Source organism: Balaenoptera physalus, assembly GCF_965194825.1.
Source record: "Balaenoptera physalus genome assembly, chromosome: 8".
Taxonomy (NCBI): domain Eukaryota; kingdom Metazoa; phylum Chordata; class Mammalia; order Artiodactyla; family Balaenopteridae; genus Balaenoptera; species Balaenoptera physalus.
In genome coordinates, this window is record NC_138887.1 from 121,608,489 (window position 1) to 121,632,606 (window position 24,118).

Consider the following 24,118-nt stretch of genomic DNA (forward strand, 5'->3'; position numbering starts at 1 on the left):
AAGGTAAAAAACAGGGGAGGGATAAATTAGGAGTTTGGGATTAACATATAGTAGTGTGTACTACTATTTATAAAATAGATAAACAACAAGGACCTACTGTATAGCACACGGAACTATACTCAATATCTTGTAATAACCTATGATGGAAAAGACTCAAAAAGAATATATATATATATGTGTACATATATCTGAATCACTTTGCTGGACACCTGAAACTAACACAACATTGTAAATCAACTATATTTCAATAAAAAATTTAAAATAAATAAATAAATATAATTTTAAGCCCCTGTATCCACTGCATGGGGGAATCTCCTCTGCTTTCTTCCTGTTCACTCCCCATCCATACAGCGTCACGTCTCATCACATCCTTCCATGGGTTAAACTCATCCTGGAGCCCTGTTGGCTACTAACCATGGAGCACAGCTCCGGAGCCAGGGCCACTCGAGCAGGAAAAATCCGGGCCGCACTGCCCAGTCCTAACTGTGTCAGGTGCCGCCCAGGTGGGCCTGACTGTGGGCAGGCTGCTGGCTTCCTGTCTCAGAGGACCGGCTCTTCTCTCCACAAGCTCAGCAACAGGAGTCACCCTCAGCGCACCTCTGGGCTCGGCCTTCGCAGTTTACAGATGGGCAGCCCGAGGGGACCGGTGAGTGGCGGCCCCGAAGCCCCGGGGGCTGGACGAGTGTCTGAGAGTTGGAACTTCCTCCCAAGACCTCCTCACGCAAAACACACCTTGGAATAACAAGATTGTTTCAGGCCTGGTTCTCAAAAGAAGCCCCAGATTAGAGAAAATGTCTCCGTTAAGCCTTTGAACTTGAAAGGGATGACAGACCAGATGGAGGGGCAAGTCTGTGATCAGCGGAGGAGGAGGCGGAGTCCTAGAACCAGCAGTGGAATCTTACAGAACAGAAAGAAGTTTCTCTGCAGGCTTCAGACACGTGGGCTGGTACTTCAGTCGAGCGTGGGGATGCCGAGGAGAGACGCGAAGTAACTGGAACTCGTTGTCTTCACCTGGGCCCTGCTTTGCTAATTAGCTGTAGAATCTGAATCGTTCCTGCTCCAAAGATAATTTTTCCTCTATGTGTTTGGTACCATTCTGCTTTCTAATGTGTTGCTTTTCGTTCCCTACCTGACCTGTTGGAGATTTAATGTTGTCTGGCTTCTCTGGGTTGTGCTTTATTATTATTATTATCAATATACACGGTTCAATTGGTTTAAAATAATTCCACGACGGGCCTCATCGGCGTCTTCAGATAACAGACCCAGCTCTCGGTCAGGAGCAAGGTTCATCGGGCCCATGCGTACAGAGCCCGGGAGCCCTGCCCCCCTACATGCATGTAGAACATGTGTGTGGTCGGGTCCTCAGGACTACACAGAGGTGTCGTGGCCACCCAGCCTTCCCAGGTGTTCACTCCGAGAGCCATGGCCAGCCCACTCCATCAGTGTGTGACTCACTGCCATCAGTGAGATGCAGGCGCTGTATTTAGCTGGGCCAGTTCTCAAGCTTTGGTTTATTTTGAAAACATCTGGAGAGCTAATAAGAATGCATATTTCTAGGATCTCTCCAGAATGAGGTATATTAGGTATGATTCGGTCAGATTTGGTTGGGGGCGGGGGGACAGAAAACCCAAAATAACAAAGGCTTTTACAAAGTAGAACTTGTTCTCTCGCACGTGAAAGTGCAGAGGTGGGTGCCCGGCTGGTGCCCAGGGACCCCGGGCAGCATGTTGCCGCCCCAGCCTGCTGGCTTCCACATCGCGTCTCTTGTGGGCTGCTCCTGGCCTAGCGATCACGTAGGACTCTCAGCCAGCAGGGAAGGACCAAGAGGAGAAGAGCATGCCTTCGTGCCCGTGGCCAGGGCCGGCTGTTGAGGGCCCAGGAGGGATGTTTTTGAGGACAAAAAAAGGGGAAAGGGTGACAACCCACTGTGCACAGTACACAGGGGTGGAGACCAGGAATCCGCCTCTTTCAGCAGCTTCCTCAGTAATCACGATGCAGGGGTCTGTGGACCAGCTGCAGAAGCACTGACCAGCTCACCCGCCACACCTGTACTCCCAGCCACACACCAGCCTTTAGCCTGCTGAACAGAATGCCAACGGTGCCTTACGTAAAAAAACGAATTTATCCTCAGCACCACCCAGGAAGTCAGTTTCATCATCCTCATTACAAATGATTCCAATGACTTCTCCCAAGTATTTGACAACTCAGATACCAACGTCTAACACATAGGTAGATAAGGCAGGAAAGAGTAAAAAGAGGCGTTCAGAGGGAGAGGGGCACGGGGAGGAGAGGGGAAGAGAGCGGATACAGGGGAAGAAGAGCAGGGGCGAGAAAGAGGTGTCATTCCAGGGCGGTTGGTGGGCGCCTCCAGCGACCGGCTCCTGAGGCCCGCGTCCTGCGCAGGGCACTGTGGCCCATCTGTGTGGGGAGAGACACTTGGCCTTTGGGGAGTTCTCACCTTTCCTAACTGTCTCTGCCCGTTTAGAAGGTCAGCTGGGCCAGTGGGGAGGGAGGCTTTCCTTTCATAGACACGAGTTCAAGGTCTGTACCGTTCAAATGACACCATGAAGATCACTTTGTCCCAACCATCTTAACTGCCCCCCATGCAATACTTTGTTCTTATTTTCCGTGTACTCATGTTGGAAGTTCCAGTTACTATGACTGAATACCAAACTACCGCAAAACTTGGGGGTTTAAATCTGACATTTACTGGGCGCACAAGTCTGCCGTCTGCACGGGGCCAGGGCGACCAGCGCATCTCTGCTTTGCGCTGCGGTGTCAGCTGGGGCAGCTCCTCGGGGGCTCGCTCCCTCCCGTGCCTGGTGGCGATGGCTGTCAGCTGAGACCTCGGCTGGGTCTGTCACCTAAAACACCTCCATGTGGTCTCTCCACGTGGCCTGGGCCCCCTTGCAACGTGGTGGCCGGTTCCACAGGCGAATTTCCCAAGAAGGAGAACCTGGGGCGTGCAGTACTGCCCTGTGACTCAGCCCCAGTGGTCTCATTTCTGCTGCATTCGACTCGGATGCAGTCAAAAGCACTGCCCAGTTTCAAGGATATAAACTCCATCCTTGGATGGAAAGCGCCAAGGTTTTGAAAAAGCATTTGGGACCAGAAATACTGTTGTGGCCATGCTGGGAAAACCCCATTTGCCACACAAGCTGAAAAGATTTGCTGAGTTTTCTTTCTATGGTTTATATGGTTGTATTTAAAATATATATATATATATATATAAATATGCATTTTTTAACTGCACCTGCACACTTTGTCCTAAAATTCAGATCTGGACTTTCTTGAAGACTGTGGACAGAGTGTATTATGTAACAGAGCCCTGCTCTCATTGTATGAAAGGTAGGCTTCCTTATCTCAGCTTTCTGTAAGCTTAGATGTAAGAAATATTAAAAGTTCCTTAATAAGTAAGACTCATAGCCTCCCATCCAGATATATACGGTCTACACTTAAATAGTATGACTTTTTACTGCCTAAACCATTCATGGCAAATCTCCCAACTGTCTACCATTTCTACTGAGTATCCAATCTCTTCTTGGAAGAGATGCTTGAATGGCAAAATATAAATTGTTTATGAAAGCCTTTAAGAAATAGTAGAAACAAATGTCTTAAGTATAGGAATAGGAAAGTGTGACTTTCTCCCCACATCTGTGATAACACTTGCTGGTGATAGCAAGAGTGTTTGGGACCCCGTGGATTCATGAGCGTTCTTAGTGAAACGGTAACTTCCAGAGTCCCCGAGTTTTAACACTCCAGTCTGCTCATTCTGTTTTTTTATTCTGTTAAAATGTTGGCAGTTTTTCAGTCTAGCTAATGTTTCAGCAATTGCTAGATGCCAGAAACTTGAAGGGACCTTATCATTAATGAACCCCATCTTATTCCAAGACTTCATAGAACCGTTCGTGCTCTTTAGAGAAATTCCGCGCACGATGTGCGTTTCATCCTCAAACACTGTGAGCTGATGAAGGGGTATTGACCACCCTGCTTCCTCCTGGATAGAATGGGGATAAGTGACTCTCAGGAGTCTCTGACTCAGTGGTGAGCAGTTCCCTCCAGACCCTCGTCACCATCACACGCTGCCTTGCTGCACTGTGTGCGGCCGATTTTCATCCCATCAACTACACGGGTTGGTCTTTGGTACCAACTTTGCTTCTAAACCACGGAAGAAAGCTTTCAAATAGCTGAGGAGTTTTAAGGTTTTGATTACTTGTCTTTTACACCATTTATGTTTGCTGAAACCACATCTTGGTTAAAAGAGTTCCGAGCAATTTGTTCTCTGGGCCAATGATAGCAGATTCTCCCAAAGTTGGAGCTGATGCCCATGAGTTGGCGGAGAGGGTGAAAAGGCAGCAGGAGAGGACAGAGAGGAAAGGCAGACCCTCTGAGTGGGAAGAAAGGCAGAGAGCACTGTTGTGAATTGGCTACGCTCTCATCGATCCACTTCCTTAAAGAGCTTCTCCTGTTCCTCTCAAAATTCCTGTTTTCCCCAGTCTACGAGGCTGGGATCTCATTTCACTCCTGACACAGACTGAGAAGGAATCACTGACTTCCTTGAAGCCTGTATTTCGAGGCAGCCCTTCTTTAGTTCTTTTGTTCTGTCCTGGGACTTTACTAAAAAGCAGGAACAAAAAAGCCCTTAAAATGATCAAACACATTTTTTTTTAAATTTTATTGAAGTATAGTTGATTTACAATGTTGTGTTAATTTCTGCTGTATAGCAAAGTGACTCAGTTATACACATATTCTTTTCCATTATGGTTTATTACATGATATTGAATATAGTTCCCTGTGCTATCCAGTAGGACCTTGCTGTTTATCCATCCTATATACAACAGATTGCATCTGCTTATCCCAAACTCCCAATCCCTCCCTCCTCCACCCTCTCCCCCTTGGCAACCACAAGTCTGTTCTCTATGTCTGTGAGTCTGTTTCTGTTTCATAGATATGTTCATTTGTGTCGTATATTAGATTCCACATGTAAGTGATATCATATGGTATTTGTCTTTCCCTTTCTTACTTCACTTAGTATGATAATCTCTAGGTCCATCCATGTTGCTGCAAATGGCATTATTTCCTTCTTTTTATGGTTGAGTAATATTCCATTGTAGACATACACCACATCTTCTTTATCCATTCATCTTGTCAATGGACATTTAAGTTGTTTCCATGTCTTGGCTATTGTAAATAGTGCTGCATGTATCTTTTCAAATTAGAGCTTTTCTCTTTTCTGGATATATGCACAGGAGTGGGATTGCTGGATCATATGTAACTCTATTTTTAGTTTTTTGAGGAACCTCCATACTGTTTTCCATAGTCGTTGCACCAATTTACATTCCCGCCAACAGTATAGGAGGACTTCCTTTTCTCCACACCTTCTGAAACATTTATTATTCGTAGACTTTTTAATGATGGCCATTCTGACTGGTGTGAGGTGGTACCTCACTGTAGTTTTGATTTGCATTTCTCTGATTATTAGCAATGTTGAGCATCTTTTCATGTGCCTATTGGCCATCTGTATGTCTTCTTCGGAGAAATGTCTATTTAGGTCTTCTGCCCATTTTTCAATTGGGTTTTTTGTTGTTGTTATTGAGTTGTATGCGCTGTTCATATGTTTTGGAAATTAAGCCCTTGTCGGTCGCATCATTTGCAAATATTTTCTACCAGTCCATAGTTTTTTTCGTTTTGTTAATAGTTTCCTTTGCTGTGCGAAAGTTTTAAGTTTGATTAGGTCCCATTTGTTTATTTTTGCTTTCCTTTCTATTGCTTTGGGCGACTGACCTAAGAAAACATTGATAAGATTTATGTCAGAGAATGTTTTGCCTATGCTCTCTTCTAGGAGTTTTATGCTGTCGTGTATTTTGTTTAAATCTTTAAGCCATTTTGAGTTTATTTTTGTGCATGGTGTGAGGGTGTGTTCTAACTTCATTGATTTACACACAGCTGTCCAACTTTCCCAGCACCACTTGCTGAAGAGACTGTCTTTTCTCCATTGTATATTCCTGCCTCCTTTGTCGTAGATTAATTGTCCAGAGGTGTGTGGGTTTATTTCTGGGCTCTCTATTCTGTTCCGTTGATCCATATGTCTGTTTTTATGCCAATACCACACTGTCAAAAACTTGTTTTTTATGCTGTATGGTGTAAGGTGGAACCTCTAGGAAGGTAAACAAATAGGTGGAAGAAAGCCGAGTGTGACACTGATCATTACAGAGGAGTTAACTCAGATGCCCAGGCTGGCACAGCTCACTGTGAACCCAAAGGGTATCTACACTGGCACCCCACCTGCAGAAGATTCCCTGAACCCGAAGGTGCCTGAGAGTGCTGAGAGCTTTAGACCACACAGACCATCTTACTTGGGGAAAACCTTGAACAAATGAATTATGCCCACCTCTCCCATCTCCCACCTCTTCCACCATCAGCAGCAGTAACATCGTAGCAGTCACACCTCTGCCCTGACTTCCAGGACCCAGGTGCTGGATCTGCTCACTTAAACCTCACAGTAACCCCATGGGAAATGACCCCATCTCACAGAGAAGAAAAAAGAAGCTCAGAAAGGTTAAAGGCCACACAGCTTATAAGTGGAGACACTGGAATTCCAGCCCATGTCTGAATCCAAAGGCCACGTTCTCTCCTCCTCAGAACAGCACAGAGTTAGGGCATTGCTTCCAAAGAGCCCCTTTGTAATTTCACCTGAGAGCATGTGACACGTGTCATCACATTGACTGCATGTCTACTCTGAGAGAGCAGCGCCTGGAGGAAAGGGACCAAGAAGAGGCATGTGGTGATGTAGGAAAAAAGAAGATGGAAAGTTCTGGGTTGTGCAGGCCGTGTAGAGTGAGCAGCCTTATGTGGCACCATGGGGTGAGGGGATGGGACCTTCTCTGAGCAGCAGAGGGAGATGCCGAAAACTCAGCCTTTGTGCACTGGTGCCAAATCGAATCTTGGAGACAGAGTTGCGGGTGAAGTAGAAAAGAATAGCTGTATTGCTTTGCCAGGCAAAGGGGGACACAGCAGGCTCGTGCCTCTCAAAACCGTGTGCCCCAGCCTGGGAGGATTTGGTGAGTTTTATAGCACTGGGTTAAAGGCAGGGTTGCCGATAAGGATCAGGGTGTGTGCAGGGCCTGCACTCCTTTAATCTGGCCTCAGGTGGTCTCCTGATGAGCTGCTCTGGTTCTCAAGGTTATCAAACTGTGACCTTCTCTGGAATGAAGAATGCTGGTCAAGTAGTTAACATCTTCCATTTGTTGGGGGTTTTAGTTCTGCAGAAGAGCTCAAAGATACTGTTCTGTGTATCCCTTGAGGGGGAACCAGGACCCGCCCCAAGGCTGCACTACTGTGTCCTGACTGCTCTTGCCTTGTACTCTGCACCCCCTCCCTTCCCTGATTAGCAACTGTTTGAATCTGCCCTTTGGAACTCAGGGAGGGTCTTAGAGGCTGGAATCTGTTCCCCACAAACAAGAAACAGGGGACACAGAAAGGCTTTCGTGCCCAGGAGCCCCATAGGATCCTGCTTGGTTTCAAGGAGAGGGCTTTCTGGAGGGATTGGAGGCCAAGCTGAGAGGCACCCAGAACCTAGCTGGTTAATTTTGACCAGGGCTGGCTCCTTTAGTTTGGTTAACCAAACACGCACTGGTCCCTGGGTGTGGTGGGGCAAAGGACAGGGGGTGGGCTCCTTAGTCCTGCAGACTTCTCTCCACTTCCATCCAGTGCATCAGCCTGGGGGCTCAGGCTTGCTGCTGCTGTTGGCATCTTTGAGATCGTCCACCCTTTCCAGGGAGGAGGCATGGGAATTCCAATTCAGGGAGCGCATCTGGAGGAAACATTAGAGCATGAAGCCTTGGCACTAGGTCGTTAGCCGAACAGAAGTAACCTTGAACCTAGATTCTGCACATGAGGCTTGATGCCCTGGAGCAGCCACAGTGAGGACTCCTCCTCCCTTTCCCCCTCCCACTCCGCCTTCCCCTGTCTTTCCTCCTCCCCCTCCTCCCCCTCCTCCCCCCCTCCTCCTCTTCCTCCTGCCCTCCCCCCTCCTCCCCTCCTCCTTTTTCCCTCCTCCCCCCCCACTTCTCTCCCTCCTTTTCCTCCTCTTTTCTGTTCTTCCTGTTTTCCTCCTCTTCTTCTTCTTCCCTTTCTCTTACCCCTCCCCCTCCCTCTCTTCCTCCCCCCTTCCTCCTCCTGCCCTCCCCCTCCTCCCCTCCCCTTCCCACTTCCTGTCCCAGCTTTATTGAGCTGTAACTCACATACTATACAACTCATCCATGTAAATTGCATGATTCAATGGTATTTTGTGTATTCCCAGAGTTGTGCAGCCATCACCTCCATCAGTTGTAGAATGCTTCCTCACCCTCAGAATACACTTCAAGACTTGGCTAAGGCTCCGGACCCCTCTCCATCTGTCCCCACCTCCTCCTTGAACAGGTCTAGACACTGGGTATACAGTGACAAATAAGACACAAGTCCCCTTTTATTTAAAAAAAAATCTTTCTGTGTGACTTTATTTAGTACTTGTATTTGTGACCATGTATGTTAAAGTAGCCGTGTAGATGGGGTGGGGGGTACATCATGAATATTTCAGAACAAGCCTCCCCTGAGTCACGCTTTCCGTGAGTAGAGCATCTCTGCCTCAAAACTTATATATCCAGATCTTTCACGAGGAAAGGAACTTCTGATACACCATAGATATAGAAACATCTTAAAATGAATAGTAGGATATGTACTCAAATGTTGGCCAGTCAGGAAGGGTTTTTGCCTACAAGGATTCCTGCCCTCAAGAATTTAACTGTGCAATTTAAGATATACATAAAAAAATGATACTGCAAATCTTTAAGCGCTGTATCAGCTTACAGTATTACTGACCATCAACAATGGTGATTAGACTAGATCCCATTTGTTCATCCATCCATCCATTTATTCATTATTCAGTCAATACATATGGATATCTACAATGTGTCAGACACTATTCCAGGACTAGGAGTGTATCTTATATTTTTATATTACCCACCATGCAAAGCACATAGGAAGACTCAGAAAACACTTATCATTTAATATTGAAAATGCTATTTTTGGGGACTTCCCTGGTGGTCCAGTGGTTAAGACTCCACGCTCCACTGCGGGGGGCACAGGTTCAATCCCTGGTCGGGGAACTAAGATCCCGCATGCTGCACAGTGCGGCCAAAAAAAAAAGGAAAATTCTAATTTTTGACGTCTCTCACCACGAAAGTTTAGGAGCCAAAAAAGTAATTTTTTGCTTTTCTTTTCCAAATGCTGTTTTTGTTGGGAAGCTCTTCGATCCCCTGAACTAGCCTCGGAAGATAAATGAGTAAACTTCACTACATTAATTTACTTTTCAAAATTCAACATGATTTATGCCCTATTTCGTTTATTGCTCAAATAAGCAAAATCAGAACGGATTGCATGATTATTTTGAGATGTAATAAGTCCGGATAATTTTATTTTTCCTTAATCATTTTCTTTTTTACCGATCCATCTTCACCCTGGAGATGATTCACCACAGAGCTTACCATAGATTCTTTAAAATAAATAAGTAAATGAAAAGAAAGACAGAAAAATGGGGGGGGGAGGGCACCAACCAACCCCAAAATAAATACATAGTTTCATGCATTTTCTTTCTTATTCTCTCTCTCTCTCTCTTTCTCACGCACACACACACACACACACACACACACACACACACACACACACACACACACACACACCCTTCAGAATAATCCAGTCCATGATGGAAAATCATTTGATGACAATGAACCAGGTCTTGGGCTCCAGGCAGAGAGCACTGCGAGTGGTCCTCCACGTGTGAAGTCGGCATCCAGGCCCCTTTTGTTTGTTCCTCTGATGGAGAAGCTTCCTCCACAGGGAGCTGTCTGAAAGCACAGCCGGAGGTCAGCAGATAAAGCTTCCTCGGGTTTACTTTGGTCTCCTCTCTGAGGGTCTTTCTACTTTGTTCCTCAGTCAGTTGGAGATTTTTTTTCCCTTTGACCAAAACAGGAGATTAATCTTCAAACAAAAGTTGATCAGCTCTGTGTCCTTGAGCAAATCACTTACCACTCAGGGCTTCAGTTTCCCTGAGAAATGAAAGGTTGTTAGTTTCCTGGGGCTACAGTAACAAATTACCACAAACCGAGTGCCTTAAAACAACAGAAATTTATTTTCTCCCAGTTCTGGAGCCAGAGGTCCGAAATCAGGGTGTCAGCGAGGTCGTGCTCCCTCTGACACCCGCAGGGCCCCTTTGTCACCCCCTCCAGCTTCTGGAGGATGCACTCAGCCCTCGGTGCTCCTGGCTTTGGGCGCATCGCTCTCGTCTCTGCTTCCATCATCACATGGCCTCTCCCTCTGTGTCTTTTCTTCTTCTTATGACGACTCCAGCTGCTGGATTTGGGTTAGCCTCCCCTCCTTTTCAAGAATGACCTTATTTTAATGTGATGACAGCTGCCAAGACCCTATTTGCAAATAAGGTCTTATTCACAGGTACTGCGTGTCAGGACTCAGTAAATCTTCCGTGGGGACAGAATTTGACCGACAACATATAGCTTTGGCTGCTTGACCTCTAAGATACCTGCAGCAGGTTCCTAGCTTGCGTGACTGGGGAGACTGTGGTGTCAGCACCAGAGAAGGGGGCAGAAGGGGCTTAGTTTCACTCGTGTCAATGCTGAGGACTAGTGGGATGTCCATGTGGAGACACCCTGTACGCCGTCTGAGGTTTGGGGGGAGACCCGGGCTGGGCTGCAGTGTTGGTGATCCTCAGAGTAGGAACTGAGGTTGACCGTGAAGGAATCACCAGGGTGGGGAGTGTGGAATGGGAGGAGAAGGTGCGGCTGGTGGAACCCAGGACACTCACTCTTAAGGAGTAGGCAGAGGAAGAAGAGGCCACAGAAGGAGAATTTGGCAACTCGATGGTGATGGGAGATCTCAAGAGCAGCTTCAGCCTCACAGTGAGATGGAAGCCACGTTCCACTAGGTTGAGGATGGGGTGGGAGGTCAGAAAATGGCCCCTGAATGGGACCTACTACTCACTGAGGTCCGGGAGAGAAGACAAGGGGGTGGATCGTAAGTGGATGGAGATGCCGCGTCAGGTAAGGTGTGTTTTGTTTGTTCCTGCATTACGCGTCTTTTGTACATAGATGGGAAGGTGCCCCCGTGGAAAGGAGTAAGAAGGAGGAGAGGATGAAGGTAGAAAGTGCAGATGGAGCAAGTCCTAGGGAGGCTGGGGCTGCATAACCGTGACTCCACAGAACAGGGAGCTCCTACACTGGGTGGGAGTGTACGCTGGTGCAGCCACTGTGGAGAACAGTATGGAGGGTCCTCAGAAAGCTGAAAAGAGAGCTACCATAGGATCCAGCAATCCCACTCCTGGGCATATATCCAGACAAAAATTATAATTTAAAAAGACACATGCACCCCTGTGTTCATAGCAGCGCTATTCACAATCGCCAAGACATGGAAGCAACCTAAATGTCCATCGACAGATGAATGGATAAAGAAGATGTGGTACATATATACAGTGGTATTTTACTCAGCCATAAAAAGAATGAAATAATGCCATTTGCAGCAACATGGATGGACCTAGAGGCTATCATACTAAGTGAAGTCAGAAAGAGAAAGACAAATACCATATGATATCACATATATGGAATCTAAAATATGACACAAATGAACATATCTATGAAACAGAAACAGACTCACAGACATAGAGAACAGACTTGTGGTTGCCAAAGGGGGTGGGGTGGGGGAGGGAGGATTGGGAGTTCGGGATGAGCAGATGCGAACTATTATATGTAGGATGGATAAACAACAAGGCCCTCCTGTAGAGCACAGGGAACCATATTCAGTATCCGGTGATAAGCCATAATGGAAAAGAATACGAAAAAGAAAATATATATATGTATAACTGAATCACTTTGCTATACGGCAGAAATTAACACGACATTGTATATCAACTATACTTTAATAAAATAAAATTTTTTAAAAAGTTACCTACAAAAACACACAGGGGAACCTTAAATGCATATTGCTAAGTGAAAGAAGCCAATCTGAAGAGGCTACACTCTGTATGATTCCAACTCGATGACATTCTAGAAAAGGCAAAACTATGGATACAGTAAAAAAAAAAAAGTCAGTGACTTCCAGGGGCTGCGGGGCGGGAGGAAGGACACATAGGTGGAGCACAGGGGGTTTGTACGGCAGTGAAACTCTTCTGGCTCTGAGATTGTGGACACATGACGCTGTACATCTGTCAAAACCCATAGAGCACACGAGGCTGAGAGTGAACCCTAATGTAAACTACAGAATTTAGTTAATAATAATGTATTGATATTGGTGCATCACTTGTCACAAATGTACCACACTAGTGCAAGAAGTTCATAATTCGGGAAACTGATGCCAGGAGAGAGGGGACATATGGGAACTCTGCAGTTTCTGCTCAGTTTTCCTGTAAACCTACAACTGCCCTGGAAAATAAATGTTAATTTTCAAAAATAACTAATAACTAATAAAAATAAATAATAAAGGTTTACCAAGAAGGTAAGTGGGAAGGAAAGGATTTGATGGTTCTAGACTGGAATGGAAAAGGAGGTACAGAGGAGGAGCTGGCTTAGACAGGAGAGGGTATGCCTCATCCTCGGACACTGGAGTGAGGATGGACGGGTACCTACATGTGTGGGCAGAGGGGACACCCCTGCCTCTGGTAGCAGGGAGCTGGGGTGCCAGCTGAGCCTTCCTGGAAGCAAAGGCTGAACCTACATTAAGAGTGAGGCCTATGAAAGACCAAAGGGCAGCAGCAGGATTGGGAGGAAAAAGCTTCAGGCCGCAAGGCAAACATGGCAGCTGCAAGGCTGGGAAAAGGAAAAGAAGCCGGACTGGGCCTCAGACTCCTGCATGTCTGGCCACCTGGGACAACCCAGTGGGGAGCTCAGAGCAAAGACTGCCCATCGAGGACCCTGCACTGGGTGAAAGTGTCAGGCTCCAGTGCCCCGGCCACGATCATTCGTGGGCCGGGGGCTGCCCAAGGTGAGCACGGCCTGGCTTGAAAGCTGAAGCCAACTCCTGATGTGAGCAGCTGGGAGCCGAGCCGCAGGTTCTTCCTGGAAGGTGATCAGAGCCAGGGGCCCTTTCCTGTCTGCCCCACAGGTGGGCCTCCGCTCAGAGGCAGTAGATAAAAGGGGATGTGAAGAGAGCAGCAAAAGATTGGAGTTGTTGTTGAGAAGAACATGCCCACCCAAGACTTGGTTGTAAGGACAATGACGGGAAGGGTTGGAGACTCCAGCTGGCTCCGTGCTTTTCTCTGCTGCTTCCAATGGTCTATGAAGGAGGTGGATTGAACATAAAACCAAGCTGGGTGTTTGCTAGGCTTGTGAGAGGGGAGCCATTCAGTGGGAGATTTGAGCAGAGGATGAACGACCGTCAAGTGGGTCATTGGAGGGGGAGTTGGAAGAGATGAGGCTGAAAGGCGCTTTTAACATGAAAGCGAAATAAAATGACACAGTCGCAGGCAGATGCAAAAATACAGGCTTATTTCACAGAAATAAATGAGGAGGACCTGGTTGAGAGCTGACTTCTATACCCAGGTTCCCATCTAATACAGAAACATAGGACATGCATTGGCTTGCTGGGTTCTATGGAGTAAATTTGTCCCTATAGATGGTAGATGATTGTGCCTCTGGTTAGAATTACACCTAGATAGTGCATGGTTGACTTGAATATTTACCAGTTTACCCATGAGTAAACAAACGGGCATTTTTCAAATATCTACTAGGTAAGTGCTGTGCTACCTGGTTTCAGCATCTATAATGTAATACAGTATAGTGTTGAGTCATGTGATCTGTGGTCATGTGTGATCAGCCCCGGCGCATGCTCTGTGCCTCGGGAAGCTGGCACTCGGCCGCTAGACTTCTGATCCCCAGCCCGTGGTTCTTCGTGTTACTGTGCTGCCTCCACACTGGGGACACTCGTCTGATGTGTCGGTGATGAGCGGACGGAAATGTGCGTCGTCTCTAGAGAGGGTGTAAAGGTCTCCTGTGTGCAGGGGAGCAGAGGTCGTAAACCTGCAAGGTGTGCATGGTCGGGCGCTCACCCAACCTTCTGAGACACTTGATCCACTGGAGGTACCGTTTCCAGGTAGCACTTATGGAAATTGACACTCGTTAGATTAAAGAGAAGTTAGTCTGCTGTTCCTGAATATCCTAGACACCTGCTAGAAACCATAATCTAACAAACTGAATTTCAATACTAAGTAAGGCTGTTTCTTTCTGATCTCTTACCCTGTCCTCTGTGCTTGGAAAATTCTAAATCAACCCAGGCCAGGTGAATTCATTAGACCTTCAAACCTGCAAAAGGTCTTTTACTCAGGGCCACCCCCATAACCCCTCCATCCTTACTTATTTGCTTATTCAAATGTGTGTATTGACTGCTGATGCTGTCTAGATATGGAAGTAATTTTTTTTTCAATTCAATATCGAGATTACAGTGTGTTGGGAGGGGAATTCTCTAACTGTTCTTTATTTCCTCTAATAATGTTTATGACCAATGAGACATAAGCTATTAAAATTCTTTGGAATTTTTTAGCTTTCTATTTTGAAGAATTTTGGGTGAAGAAAAGTTGCAAAAATAGTACAAAGAATTCTCTTCTATTCCTCAACCCACTTCTCCTACTGTCAGTGTATTTTATAACCACAGTATAATTATCAAGAACAGAAAATTAACATTGGTACAATATTATTCACTCAATTACAGACCTTATTTGCATTTGACCAGTTTTTCTACCAGTGTCCTTTTTCTGTCTCAGGATCCCGCATTCCTGTAGATGTTATTTCCCCTCAGTCCCCTCCAGGCTATGACGTTTCCTCAGTCTCCCCTTGTCTTTCGTGGAAAGAAAGATCACTTTTGAAGATCACTGGTCAGCTGTTTTGCTGAGCGCCTCCATTTGGATCTGTCTGAAGTTTTCTCATGATTGGAGTAAGGCGATGCATTTTTGGCAAAAATACTGTTATCGACCCACCCAAGTTGGTCCCCAACAGGGGTTTCCTGCCCGGTGTCGCTGAAGCCAGTAGAAGGGGACAGAGCTCAGTTCAGAGGCAGAGGGAAGCTTTGTTCTGCGAGCAAAGAATGGCTTGGGCTCTAGAGCCCGCGCTCTCCCGCCACGCCGGGGCGGGGCTGCTTTATAGGGTCTGGTCGGCGGAGGGGGCGGGGCTCTGGGGCGGGGCTCTCGGGGGCGGGGCAGCCGCGCCGCTCACGCTCCGGATCGCAAAGTGCCGGGCGCCGCGGTTCTGCACACGGCCCGCTGCCGCCATCTTGAGTCGCGGTGTCGGGCGCAGCCTTTTTGCGTCAGAAACTCTGGTCTGAGCGGGTGAGGCCTCTGCACGCGACCCCCTGTGAGCAAGTGAAGACCAAGCACAAAGGAAGAAAAGGTTAGACTTACAACCCAGATTCTGTTTTCATTCTCCGGGAATCGTTGACGGGGTTTGCCGGCGACGATACCATATATAGGATGTTGTCTCTCAGTGCATCTTGCTAAAGGTTCGTGATGTTGATGTGTGTCACTTCTGGGGGTGTTGACCCGGATCTCTGGGTTGAGTTGCTGTCTGCCAGGCTTCTCCCTGCAAAGTCCCCATCTTCTTCCCCTTTGTGGTAGATAAGTATCCTGCGACTGTGCAAATCTTGTTTCTCTTCAGACTTTCACCCCCTGATTTTAGCATCTCTGGGTGGATCTTGTCTGCAGGGTTCATCCCTGTGGTGTTCGTCCAAGCGTGATGCCCCTTCCTTCTCCCCTTCTACATTGATTGATTGGAATTCTCTCGTGAGGAAGAGCTGGCTCTCCTCCCCCACTTAGTTATATATTGGATTATTTATTTATATTAGTAAGGATTCATGGATATTTATTTTGTTCTATGGGTTAATCCAGTATTATCATTAATTTTTTTTTTTTTGCTCAGATTATTCCAACTTTGGCCATGAGAGATCCCCCCTGTAAGTTAGCTTCTGCCTTCTGTTAACAAGCTCTACCTTTTTTGAGTATTTCCTTACTTTCTGGCCCATAAGATGTTCCAGACTCATCCTGCATTTTTCTTGTTCTAGCCTGGATAAATTTCTTCTCCTAGGAGCACTATTTTTTTTTTTTTTAGTTGGAAGATGGTGCTGAGAGAGCAACATATGAGCCCACTGGGTGGGCTCGTTGTTACTGGTGGTTAATGGATCTAGTCTTCTCTATGAACAGAGCAAGGACATGTGTGTATGTGTACTAACCTGTGGACTCACTTTCTTATTTTTTTGTTTTGGTCTTTTATAACCTTCATATTTTAGAGTTATTTGTATAATAGGGATATTAGCCATTTTTCCATGGTATTTGTTATTAATATTTTCTTCCAATTTTCTATTGTTTGTGGGTTTTTTGTCATGCAAAAAAATTTTAATTTTTATGTAAATTTACCCCTCTTTTATTTTATCACTTCTGGATTTTGAGTCATCCTTAGAAAACCTTTCCCTTCACAAGGTTGGAGAGGAAATCACCTATGTTTACGAAAATACTTTGAAATATTAAAAACATACAAATGGTAGGATTTGTTAAAATCATTTGGAACCTGGAATGTTAGACACCCTTCCTCTTCTAACTGCCTGGGTCCCAGCCTTCCCAGCCAACTCCTCTTGTCATGGTCACCCCTTACTCTGTACATTATCACCCGCCTTCAGGCTTCCCTGGTTTCTCCAGACCCATCTCCACGCCATCTAAAACTACCCTGGGGCTTTGCAGACTATCTTGTCTTCCCTGACACTTTTTACTCTGAAGTGTATTCTGCTTTGCCCTGATAATATTATTAAACATTTACTTTAGAATTTTCTACTGATTCAAGCTCTGAATCAGCACGTCCTTACCCATTTCACCTCCCTTCCCTTCTTGCTTCATCTTGGTTCAAGCAACTCCTAAAATTCACCGTCTTTAAAATTCACCAAAGATCACTCAACCCTAGTCTCTCTGTAGATGAATGAGCACATTCATAGCTGTGTCTTCCGCACCAGAAACATTATAGCCGCGTGATAGGGTGCCCCCCCGACAGAGTCTGGCCTATTCGGCAGAACACAGGGAGCGGCAGCCAGAAGAAACATGAACGTCAGTCTTTCCTACGTGTGTGCACGTGGCAGCCACAAAATATGCTGAAATAGTTAATGTTTATAAAAGTGTCAGTTTTTTTCTTTTTCATTATGACTTTTATTCATTATGACCTTTATTTAAGTACATAGACAGGATTTTTTTTAGCATGGTGTTTTGCATATCAGTAAATTAAGAATGAAAAATGTAAGTGATGTTTGAAAGAAAAAAATCCTTCTCCCATGCTTCCTCTCACTCCTTCTCACCTCAGTGTCTCTCTGTCTCTCTGTCCCTCCCTCCCTCCTTCCCTCCCTCCCTCCTTCCCTCCCTCCCTTCTTCCCTCCCTCCCTTCTTATCAACACAAACCAAAGGGTGGGCTCTGTCCTGAGACCACCGGTTTTAGAAGGTTGGAATGACGAGGCATCATGCTTGGGAAAAAAACGTATCTGCCAGGAAAGCCAGAGATGGAAATATAAGTTGTGGGGATTTATTACTGCATAGCTATGCATTTCCATTTTTAATTCTGACTATTATGGATATTTTAAAAGCTGATCTACAGACCTCTCTGCATGTTCTCTCTTGATGAATATTTACTATTGAAGTTAAGCGGTGATGGACCTATTGCAGGTTCATGTAAATTTTATATACATATATAAATATATAATTATATATATAAACATGTAATTATATATATATATATATCTCTGAAGAAATGTAATGGAGGCTGAATGAGACATTTTACTTAATAACAAAAGCTGCTGAAATTGATTCAGTGGAAGAAAAAGGAGGAAGTTTCAGCTGGAGGATAATGTTACAGCATCTTAAATGCTTGTTTCCCACCGTTTTTCTTTGCTTGTTTTTTTTCTTTCAGGGATCCTCAAAGTCTAGATCCACCAGAAGTCAGCAACGCGAAACTTCAGTATGCAGGATGGGGCCCCAAGGGTCAACAGCTGGTAAGCACGTCGCTTTCAGTGACCAAGTTTCTGTGTTGAAGTTTCCGTTTTATAGGCTTAATATATCTCACTATACTCAGAATCTGTGTTTGTGTGAATTTAAGTTTTGAAAAAGTCCCCCGGAACATCTGCGTATGTAAATGGTCATTTCTTTTGCTTGAGAACCGTCTTGAAATTGGGAGAGCATATGCCTTGGTTCTGGTGCCCTTTATCCTTAAAGCAGTCCCTGATGGGAGCGGGCTGTGTATGGACTATAGACGTACTGTGAATCTGAGATGCAGCTCGTCAGAGGACCGCACATGGGAACGATGAGAATCATGGAGTCATGGAAGGTTCTTCTGCTTTGCTCTTGGAGCTCTGGCTCTTTCCTTTGGCAGGTTTTATGAGAAAAGTAGATGTGCTGGCCACGGTAGAGCCGGGCTCCCTGCAGGTAACATCTGCAGAACCCTCCACAGCTAGTGTGGCCCTCTCTGCGTTACACCGAATATCTTCATGGATTCCCACTCAAACTGGCAAAACTCAAGATGTTTCAAGAAACTGAATGGCCAGGATGGTGTAGTGAAAAGGGGTCTGAACAACCGGTTAGAAGACAAAGGTTCTAACCCTGGGTGTTCACAAACTAGCTGCCAGGCTGCTGTCAGCTGGCCCAGCTACTGAGTGGAAAATCTGGATGAGGTGACCGTGCAGGTTTGTCCCAACTCCAGCGTTACGTTTGTCTAAAACCAGATGATAGTTGTCAGTTCCGTTCAGGAGGTTGCAGAAAGTGTCTGCAGTTTGAAGATCAGGTGACATGGTGGCTGATCATGTCACCATTTTCTTCTACATCTTTAAGCTGATTAACAAAGCTGCATTTTAAAAGCTTTCTTTTCCCAGAAAAAGTGCAGAAAATGATCATTTTTTAAAACCTTGGGGCAAGATTCTATTGGATAGGCTGCCTACTGTCTTAGGAATTAAAACAGTCCTACTTTCCCCAATAGTACAATTATTTTTTCTTGGTTTCATATTAATTCCATTGCCTCAAACTGATTTGAAGAAACCAGGAGGGTATCGGCCACAAGGCTACTTTAGCTGTTACCCGAGTGTTCCTGGCGCTGCACACTTAGTGAGCAGAGGTTTCGAAAGGCACATTTAAGGATCTAAACCAGTGACAGCAGGTCAGGAGGGTGCTGCAAGCTGACTCGGCAGGATGACAGCAGTCCATCAACGCAGTCAGAACCAGGAGAGAAAAGTCATCATTGCTCAAAGGCGCTAACTCTTACCCAAGGAAAAACTGCAGTTCCACAGGAGACTGTAGAAGACCTAAGTGTTTAAGACTCATGTGACTGATCTCTGATAGTTAAGTCCCTCTGAAAATCAATGATGGAAAACGTTTCTGGGAAGCAAATCTTTGCCACATCCATCAAGTCATTCCGTAAACAGGACACTGCACCTCCGTAGAGGGCTCTCCCCTTTCTCCTTGGTCCTTTGGGGGCCCACGGCACCACTCGGGGGAGGGCACGGGGAATGGGCACCTTACTGAGTGGTCATTGTCCCGCCTTTTTATAGTCATCCGGAAAAGAACATCAAGACTTGCGCATTGTCAGGATGTCTTTCTGCCTGCCCAGTGATTCTCACTAAACCTGCAGACTCACGTGGGCCCGTGGGAGAGGCCGGATGCTATAACAAGGTCGTACCCCCTAGGCCTGCCTTCTGGAAAGGGCTTGCAATTTAAGGAAAAACCAACCCACAGCTGCAAAAGGAGGTGGTGTGTATTGCGTGCATGCACACGCACGCACGCTTTAGGAGTCTGTCTAGAATGCGGGGCAGCTGGGGCCCTGGGCTGATCATTCTCTGGGCAGCTTACTCATTGGCCAGTCCCTCCCCTGCTAGGCATCACGTTCTCTGAGGAAGCTCCCCTGCCCACACGGCCGGGTGGCACCTCCGGGCGCCCACGTGCCACCGTGCAATCTCCTACCACACACAGTTTCCTGCCCACACATCTCTCCGCGGTGAGGTGGCCTCTGGTCTAAGCCTCAAGCACTTCTCATCTGTATGTTCTGAGTGCCTAGCTCAACCCCTGGCGCTGAGGAAATATTTGTTGAGGTCAAAAGTGAGTGCGTGAATGGACGGGTTAATAATCAGCTGATACGTTCTTGTGGTCCTCAACCACTTAAACGTAAAGTAATTGGATGGAGGCACATAGCCAGAATCTGCGTGTAGGTTTAGGATATTACTAACGGGGAGGGAAGTTCAGCTTCCTTTCTGCTTCCAGGAAGTAAAGGTTCGGTTAAGTAGTAATTGCTGATATTTGAGCTTAGTACCAGAAGTATTCATGTGCTCATGGAATTTTTGAGTTTTTAAACTTTTCCAACTTCGCAGTTTTTCTTATACTGTTCTTGTACTGAGTCTAGTAGGCAGTACAGCTCATCACTGAGAAAATAGCCTATAGCTTGGAGCAGGGGTCAGCAAACTTTTCCCGTAAGGGGCCAGCTAGTAAATGTTTTAGGGGATCAAATGCCCTCTTGGCCGTCCTCACCTGGGGAGGCCTGACCCCTGGGACCAGCACCCGGTTGACAGGTACTCCCAGTGGGCACTCTTGCCAAAGAAAATTCAAAACCCACAAGCAGGCCTTGTAAACACTAACGAATCTCATTGCCATTTTATTTTAAAAAGTAAATATTGCTCCCCAAATGAAATCGACTCTAATTTTGATGAGTAATTCTCCTTCGGGAGCAGAGAACACAGCTGCGGTTAAAGTTCACCAGAGAACTTTCCCAGCATCGCCACCTCCTCGTGAGGAGGGGTCTCAACGATGCATTTGGGTCGGGGACCCCGTAAACCACAGGAAGATGACACCGGGCGCCAGGAGGGGCTTACAGGCATTTTCTCCAGTGCTTTGACGTGGCCTCCAGTTAGTGGCTCTTACCTTTTAGGGCAGATTTTGTTAGACCTTCGATCACATCGTAGGTCATGAACACTGCCTGACTGGTCCCTGCACTGTTAGAGGGGCGGGAAAACCTTGACCTTGGGGAGGCCTCCATTCTGCCGGAAAGTCGCTTCTGAAATGGTGCTGGTCTGTGGTCTTGGTTGTTCAAGACGGATAACCAGGTTGTTTGCAGAATTTGACATCATCTACTGAAAGCCTAGAGATAGGAAAATGGATTTGGATAGATTAAATGGGATTAAGTGAGAAAATAAATGTAAAACTTTGAGCACGTTCCTCCCCCTTGCTTCCCCTTCTCCCGTTCTTTATGCGGTCAGTGTACGTAGTGATTTACACTAAACATAAACTGTATCAAAATTTCTCTCCATATTGTATCATTCCCCAGGTATCCTCTGCAGATGAGTCTCTGCCTAAATTGAGAACGTCTCTGAGTTCTTTGATCTTTTCGTGAAGCCCTGCCCCCCTGTGCGTGTTTGTCTATTTATGTGAGGTTTTGTCTCTGCTGACCTAGAATATGATCAAATTATCCTTTCATTTCCTTGCATGTCATCTCTGCTAGAGACATTTAGTAAAAACACACAGACACTGAGGGCAGCTGCAGTGGCCTTCTTTGTGCTTAACGGCTGACGGCGTTTGAGTTCAGGCCTCTTCAGGGCACCTTGCTAGCTAACACACGAGCACAGGGAACTTGGTGAATTTGTCGCACGGCAATGTTTTCTTTTAGAACCAAGTGACGTGGGAACTTCTGCAATCGCGACTGCACAGCATTAGACAACATTAAGAATTTGAGGCTGGAGTCTGTGCAGGTCCACTTGGCGGATCAGAGACAAAGAGATTGGGTCTCTCTTTGCTTGGCCTGCTCCCAGGATGGGGACAAATGAAAAATAAGCCAGTCAGGAAGTCTTGAGAATTGCAAAGTGAAGAGCAAGCAGAGGGGCTGGTGAGGGAACCTGGTGGCGGACGGGGCTGCGCGGTCCTTGGGGAGTGGATGGGGATGGGGATGGGGATGGGGATGGGGATGGGGCTGGGGCAGCCCAATGGAAGAAAACTGAGGAGTGCTCAGGGCTCTGCGTCCCCACTCAGAAGAGGAAGCCGACTTACCCATCATCGCCCAGGGCGGGCGGCTGGGGTACGGATGACAGTGAGCTACTGCTCTGTGTCTCCCTGGAGACCAGAGAACAAAGTGAAGCATGTTTACCAAAGTTGGGATTCACCTTGACTTCACGATGACATGGCTTGTTGGACCCTAGGATACTTTTCCAGGCAAAGTCATGGATAGAATAATTTATCCAGGAGAGTCAAGGCGTCTTTGTTTAACAAAGTTGCTTTTTTTCATGAACGGTTCAGATATCAGGTCTCCTGACAAGGTCTCAGGGCAGGGGGACTGGACTCCTAAGCATTTGCCCATAGCCCCAGAGCTCTCGGGGGATGACAGATGTGGCCTGTCAGCCAGCTAAACGTGAAGGACCTGGCAGGCCAGTCCTTTTGTGTGTGCACGGTTTGGACGCTCATGTGTTTACTGAGCACTCCCCGTGTCCTGGACCCTCTGCCGGCTCCTGGAGCTGCAGAAGAGAGGCATGGTTCTTTCCTCACCGACTTCCGCTTCTGATGGAAGGTGCCTCTGTCACCACGGTCAACAGCTCTTGGCAACTGCGATTGCTTCGTGTTGCGCGGTCACCCTCAGAAATGTTCCCCGCCCCGTCTCTGTCCGCTCCGCCCAGACTTAGTGTCCTGTCCACAGCGGGAGCTGCAGGAGATCGGTAGCTGCCCAAGCCTCTTGGACCCTCCAGTCTGGATAAAAAGATTCTGCTGGAACAAAGCCCTCCCAGGTCTCTCCCTGCTCAGCCAAGACACTGAAGTCCGGGCCTCCTCCTGGGAGTGAACTAGGTCACCTGCTGTCCTGTTGATTCTCTCCAGCCCCACACGACCATCGGGCTTTCCTCCCCAAGTTCCAGCAGCCTTTCCTCATGGAAACCTTTACACCTGTGTTCTCCGAGTTACCTGGTGGGGACACCTTTGCAGAGTCTTGGGCCAGGCTGTACCTTAGTGATGATTACACTTCTTAGGCCTGGGATGTAACAGCTGTGACTCTGAAGGACTGAGTCCGCTCTAAGGAAACTAAGCTTTAAAAGTCAACTTCTTTGGAGTCCTTCTGTCTCAGTGCTGTTTTCCCGCCTACTTAACAACACCATTTTATCAAAGTAGGTTACTTTTCTTTCTAACATGTCACCAGCAGAAAAAAAGAAAAGAAAAGCGAGGGTCTTACTTCCCCTGTTCACTGGCCCTGGCTCGTGCTTCTTCCTCCCAGATGGCATCACGATACGCTTCTATGGGTCAGTGGAGGGTTCAGGAAAATCCAGGCGGAAGGTTTTTGCACTCCCACTGGGTCACTTCATAGCATTCGAGTTCCCACTTTAAAGAAAACAAATTTTTATTTTTATTTTTTTCCCTCTAAATACAACCTTTATTATGATCCTTAAATTTTTGATGAAGTATTTTCATTTTCACTCCCTTCCAGACCATTTGTAATTTCAGATTTGATTTCTTTTTTGATCCAAGGTATTTTATTAATTATAATTTCAATCTATTTAAAAAACTACTTATTCCTAGCTTTATTTTAATCATAGAGCATGCCCTATACAGTTTCTTTAGCCAAGTATGTAATTAATTCTTATAAACATTCTACGTATATATATACATGATGTATTTTTCCATTTAAAAACTATAAAATTGTATTATTCAGTTCTTTTTTGTATGTCCTCATTTTTGATCTAACACAGCTGTCTAATTCCTGTCTATTAGCTGTCTAATAGGCAGACTAAAGGTTACCAATATATTTGTGTTTTAATTAAATTTTAATTGCTTTTCTATGTATTTTTGCTTTATATTCAGTTGCTATGCATTTTGATGCATGAAGGCTTATGACAGGTATATGTTTATTCTGTCTAGTATTTTTAACCTAAATTCATTATGTGATTTTATTTTTTTAAATTTGAAGACGAAGTTTTAAAAATAGCTCATTACCATTGTAAAAATTCATGCTACCCAAATGTCAATAATTCAGCATAAGGTACTAGATGAAGAGATTGTTCTTGAAAACACTTTGTCAAGTGGAATAAATGGCAGAGAGAATAGACGCAAGGA

General features: G+C 46.0%; 1 protein-coding gene and 1 long non-coding RNA gene across 7 annotated transcripts in view; one reads left to right on the forward strand and one right to left on the reverse strand.

Moving 5' to 3' along the window:
• The window catches only part of DPP6 (dipeptidyl peptidase like 6), a 1,128,731-nt gene that overhangs the window by 915,750 nt on the left and 188,863 nt on the right, over positions 1–24,118 (forward strand). For all 6 annotated transcript variants that reach the window (XM_082473772.1, XM_082473771.1, XM_082473774.1 and 3 more), the window contains exon 7: positions 17,970–18,051. In XM_082473772.1, coding sequence (XP_082329898.1) covers positions 17,970–18,051 — 82 coding nt within the window. The remainder of the gene's footprint in view (positions 1–17,969; positions 18,052–24,118) is intronic.
• The window catches only part of LOC309666401, a 445,852-nt gene that overhangs the window by 221,238 nt on the left and 200,496 nt on the right, over positions 1–24,118 (reverse strand). The window lies entirely within an intron of this gene.